Raw genomic sequence first — 5,045 nt, forward strand, 5'->3', positions numbered from 1 at the left:
AGATCCCCCAACAGTTGGCAGATAGTATTTTTATGTTTGAGCTCTCCATTTCCACTATAAAAGTATAAATTCATCATGCTAGAAATGCACCATGTTTAGTTTTTTTTCAGTAGGGAATGTGGTGAAAAGCAACACGTATCGATTAAGAAACATTACATACAGATTACGAAAAACAATGATTTAATGCATGCCAGGAAAATGTCCACATAGAACTCTCTCTAGACCGGAACTAGACCAGCAAGTTGTTCTCCACCTTTTTTTTTTGTTTGACTGTTATTACTAGTGGTAGTATCTTAATCATATTTAATAACATTTACAATGGTATAAATGGATTTTATGACATACATACATATCTACATATTCGTACTTTACATTACTTATAAGAAGAACATGATTATTATGATGACTATTATTAATAACATTTGCAATGGTATTTATGAATACATACATACATACATACATGCATACATACATACATTACTTAATATTACTTATAACATGATTAGCATGATAAACTTTATTAATAACATTTACAATGGTATTTATGAATACAAATATACATGCATACATACATATATACGTCTGTTATAATTTTATACCATAACTTATAACATATGGATAATGTTATATTTTAATCAAAAACAATAGTTTCTTCTTCCCTTCTGACCACTGCATTGACAAGTGTTGCAACAATTTACACAACAATTACATTTGCCGCAAGAGCATATATTGCAACTTCCCGCGGAACATTCTTTTAGACCAGCGGAAAGTTTATCCATTTCGAGGATCCATAATGCCTCAAGAATTTTTCTTCTTAAACAGAGTTGACGATTTTTCGCAACTTCTATCATGTCTTTATCTGTTCTTGTCTTCATCGTGCTTGTCCTGTAAGGTAGGAGACAAGCATAACCTTTTCTCCCATCTCTGGCACATCTTCCAATCTCTTGCCAATAGCTCAGAATGCTCTTTGGGCATCCCCAAAGAATAACGATATCTACATCGCTGATTTGGATCCCCATTCCGAATGCTACCGTAGCAACAAGACAGCGAATTATGCTTCGGGTCTTCGAAATTCCTTAATAATTCTGTCCTGTGTTTCTTTATCCGTGGAAAAATGATACATTTCAATACTTACTATAAATCATAGTACAGTGAATCACGGACATATATTAAACACAGCATTTAATTAGTTTCTTAAATTTCACACCATAAATAGGCTATACTATTTGCTGGGACAATGTTGGTCGACAGTTAAAGGCAAGGCATCATTCTAGGAACCATGGCAACAAGTACATGATTTGGGCCTTAGCATATATAGCAAAGAACAGAGTGAACACCATAATGTACAAGGAGGCATCTGATGTGAGAAGAGCTGTAGATCTACCAATGTCCACTTATTTTCCTTCTCGAGAGGAGATACAAGCGACCAGGGACAGAATGGAAGCTGTGGTGTCTCGAATCCTGACTGAAAATGTCCCATGCCTCTATCCACTGGCGGACCTTGTTTGTCATCATATTGATCACAAACACTGGTCCGAATCAAGGAGGAAAAGTGAAGTAGTATGTACTTGCCTGATATTTATACTAAATGCCATTCTACTATCACGATAATAACAATAATCTCATTCAAACGATGTACTGTTCATTTGTATTGATGTATGTTCAACATTGTTATGCTAGTGCCTACGATTTGTCCGTGTTTTGGATTAAAAGTTTACATGAAGCAGTTTAAACAAATGTACTTTTACGATCTGAGGAGATATGTGTGCACTTAGTTTTAGATTTGAAATTGTTTTTCTTTTCTTACTCTGATAGGTTGAAAGTAAGAGAATGTGCGTATTTATTTTGTGGCAAAAATACAACAATAGCAAGTGGAGAAAATTATTTTTGTCTCAAACGCTTTAACTGCATTCTCTGTTATAAAGGCTTGGTATAAGTACAGTAATAAAACTGTGTTCCATTTCACAGTTTAATATTGGTGTGATCCCAGAAAATCCTTCAACAACCGCAGGTGTTATTAGGATACTGGCGCGGCTGCATGATTATGTTCCAAGAAGAGATGATAATCATGTGTATCCCATAGTGTGCTGGGGGGATGGCCTGTCTTGTGAAAGACACATAGATGCTCAAAATGCAAGATCCAATGCTGGGAATCCTGTACAAAGATTGGAGGGCTTGGTGCCATCACCTGGAGAAATTCACAAAAGAATGCTACTGCTTCAGGTAAAATAATACACATCTGTAGCTTGTTTTGTACAGCTTTAAGATGGAGATTCTATTGTTTCAAAATTATCCGTATTCTATTTTTTTGCACAAGTGATAAACATCAGTACCAATGTGCTTCACTTAGTCAAAATCAGTATCAATGTACATCATTGTTAAACTAATAACAGTTTTGGTCTTATCGAACACAAAGATATCTCCTGACAAACTCAAATTATTTCCAGATCTGGGAGAAGATGAACCGATGATACAATGCCTGAATAGATCCTGCCCTAGAGGCTCCATTTTCCATCTATGTTGTTTTAGCCTAGAGGAAGACAATCTGCCAGATGAGTGGGTGTGCGGTGACACATGCAGGAAAACTGTAGATGAGAAGATTTATTGTGTGTGCCAGTCGGTCAAAGAAGAACCGATGGTCAAATGTTCCAATCAGCAATGTGACCATCAGTGGTTTCATGTTTCGTGCAAAGGGATTAAAGAACTTCCAGATAGTGGTAATAACATAATGTATCTCTTCATTAATGTTCATCTCATGGAACTTTATCAATACAAAGGATATGGCATTATCTAAAATCATACCCCAACTGTTACATTATAATAATGGTCATATTGACGTACTTAGAATTTTTTTTTCATGTTCTCATTTTTATGTAAGGTACATGTGTTTTCATTTCCAGACGAAGAATGGTTTTGTTCTGAAAATTGCAAAAAGATATCAAAAAAGAAATCTAAGAAAAGGAAGAGCAAGAAAGACTCTGTAAGTGAAAAGGCTGTTGACCGTAAATTCGAGTATACAAAGACGATTCTCATCAGAGGGATGGAAGATAAAGTAAGAAGCGATGCTGTCAGAGAAAATGATGGTCCATCAATGGTGTCCTTTTGGAAGCAAGACATGGTCAAATTCCACAACAATAACCACAGACGATACTTTATCCTGGGCACAATCTAATTACAAGTAAGCCATGTTATATTTGTTTCAGAGCATTAATGTATGTATTTATATGTTAATTAGGTCAAGCTAACTCCATCTAACATCTATGAAAAAACAACCTATATTGAAGCCTTTTATTACTGTAATTATTCTGTATGAGTTCATAATCCCAGCGACTGTAAAGAACAAAATGGTTATCCATGATAAAACACATACAAGAAAAATCCACTAAATGTTTACTTATTCATAAAGTAATTTTAAAAGAATTCCTACATTATATTTTTTGGGGTCCTTTTTTGCGGTACTTAGTGTTTGCTTTAGGGTTACTGTACAAAAAATATTAAAAAGTCACGTGAAAATAAATTATAAAAGTTATGACAAGTGTTTAATTGGATGTTACGAAAGTTCCACAGTAAAGATTCTATCGGTTCATTTATTTAAAAACAAGTCACCTATAATTAATATAATTTTGGAACATCAAAGAAGTGACAGCTGAATACCCATTAGGACCAGGGCCGGTGCCAAACCCAACCAGACTATCTGGCGCCCTAGGCAAGGTTAGATTCTGGCGCCCTCCCCCCGAAAATATTAATTTCAACACTTATAACAATTAAAAAAAAATAAAAAATGCGCACCCTGAAATCAGCGCCCTAGGCGGCTGCCTAGTTTGCCTATATGGTTGCGCCGGCCCTGATTAGGACTATATCAGAATCATCAGATGCATATATCAAATATTCTAAAGAAAATAGTTTTAATTTAGTGTGATCATTCTGCGGTAGTATATAACATATTTATTTCATTTGTGGGTCAGTAACAGTAAATTTGTATAAGAATCAGTTAAACAATGAGAAAACAGTCTTAAGTATCTGGGTGCGTTTCAGACAGAATGCAGCAAGACTTGATGTGGAACTGAATAGTTAATCTTCGAGGAGGTGCCAGAAACAATGATGAGGTTGACCTAGTCAATGAATTTTTGAACAAGGAGTTCAAAGGTAAATCATTTGATAACGGAATTATTATTAATCGTTTTAAATTTGAAGAATTTTGTTTTATAAATATATGCAGTATTTTGTAATTCGTGGAAATACGACTTGGACATGATGTTCTTGGTGTCTAATATATTATGTGTTCATTAATTTGAAAACTACCACATAATGTTAATTATGGAGGTTAAAATATTAATGCTGACTTTTTATTATCTTTATAGAAAGCTTACGATCGGCCAGTCATCGGCTGAGTGACGCCACTTTGGACAGGCATAGCAAGTTGGCTGGTGGAGTTGGCCATGCTCTAGATAAAATATACTCTACAACAGTCTCCGAATTGGAAAATTTCCAGACAGGAAAATCAAAGTTTTCACGAAGAAAGGATATTGAAACTTTTGTCAGAGTACTGAAGGACGAGGAACTCTTAAGAGAAATCCCCGGAAGATATCACAGAGCTTATCAGAATTTCCGCTCATTAGCAAGAATAAAGAACCCAGACATATACATCTCGCACATAAACAAATTATCACGCAAATTTGACAAAAGAAACAAAATTATCGCTAACTCACATGTCAATTTATAATGTATGTATGTATGCATGTATGTATGTATGTATGTATGTATGTATGTATGTATGTATTTATAAATACCATTGTAAATTTTATTAATAAAGTTCATCATACTAATCATGTTATAAGTAATGTTATTTGTATGTATGTATGTATGTAGGTAGGTATGTATGTATGCATGTATGTATGTATGTATTAATAAAATTCATCATACTAATCATGTTATAAGTAATGAATGTATGCATGTATGTATGTATGTATTCATAAATACCATTGTAAATGTTATTAATAAAGTTCATCATACTAATCATGTTATAAGTAATGTATGTATGTATG

At 34.2% G+C, this 5,045-nt stretch overlaps 1 protein-coding gene across 1 annotated transcript; it reads left to right on the plus strand.

The window, feature by feature from the left end:
* Positions 1-1,341: 1,341 nt before the first annotated feature.
* Positions 1,342-3,034, plus strand: LOC149795644 (uncharacterized). Its single transcript, XM_089963830.1, has 3 exons — positions 1,342-1,532; positions 1,926-2,223; positions 2,901-3,034. The coding sequence occupies exons 1-3, from the start codon at positions 1,342-1,344 to the stop codon at positions 2,982-2,984; spliced, it is 573 nt and encodes a 190-aa protein (XP_089819956.1). The 3' UTR covers positions 2,985-3,034.
* Positions 3,035-5,045: the final 2,011 nt, after the last annotated feature.

This window comes from Sinohyriopsis cumingii, chromosome 7 (genome assembly GCF_028554795.1).
Source record: "Sinohyriopsis cumingii isolate HCF-2022 chromosome 7, ASM2855479v2, whole genome shotgun sequence".
NCBI lineage: Eukaryota > Metazoa > Mollusca > Bivalvia > Unionida > Unionidae > Sinohyriopsis > Sinohyriopsis cumingii.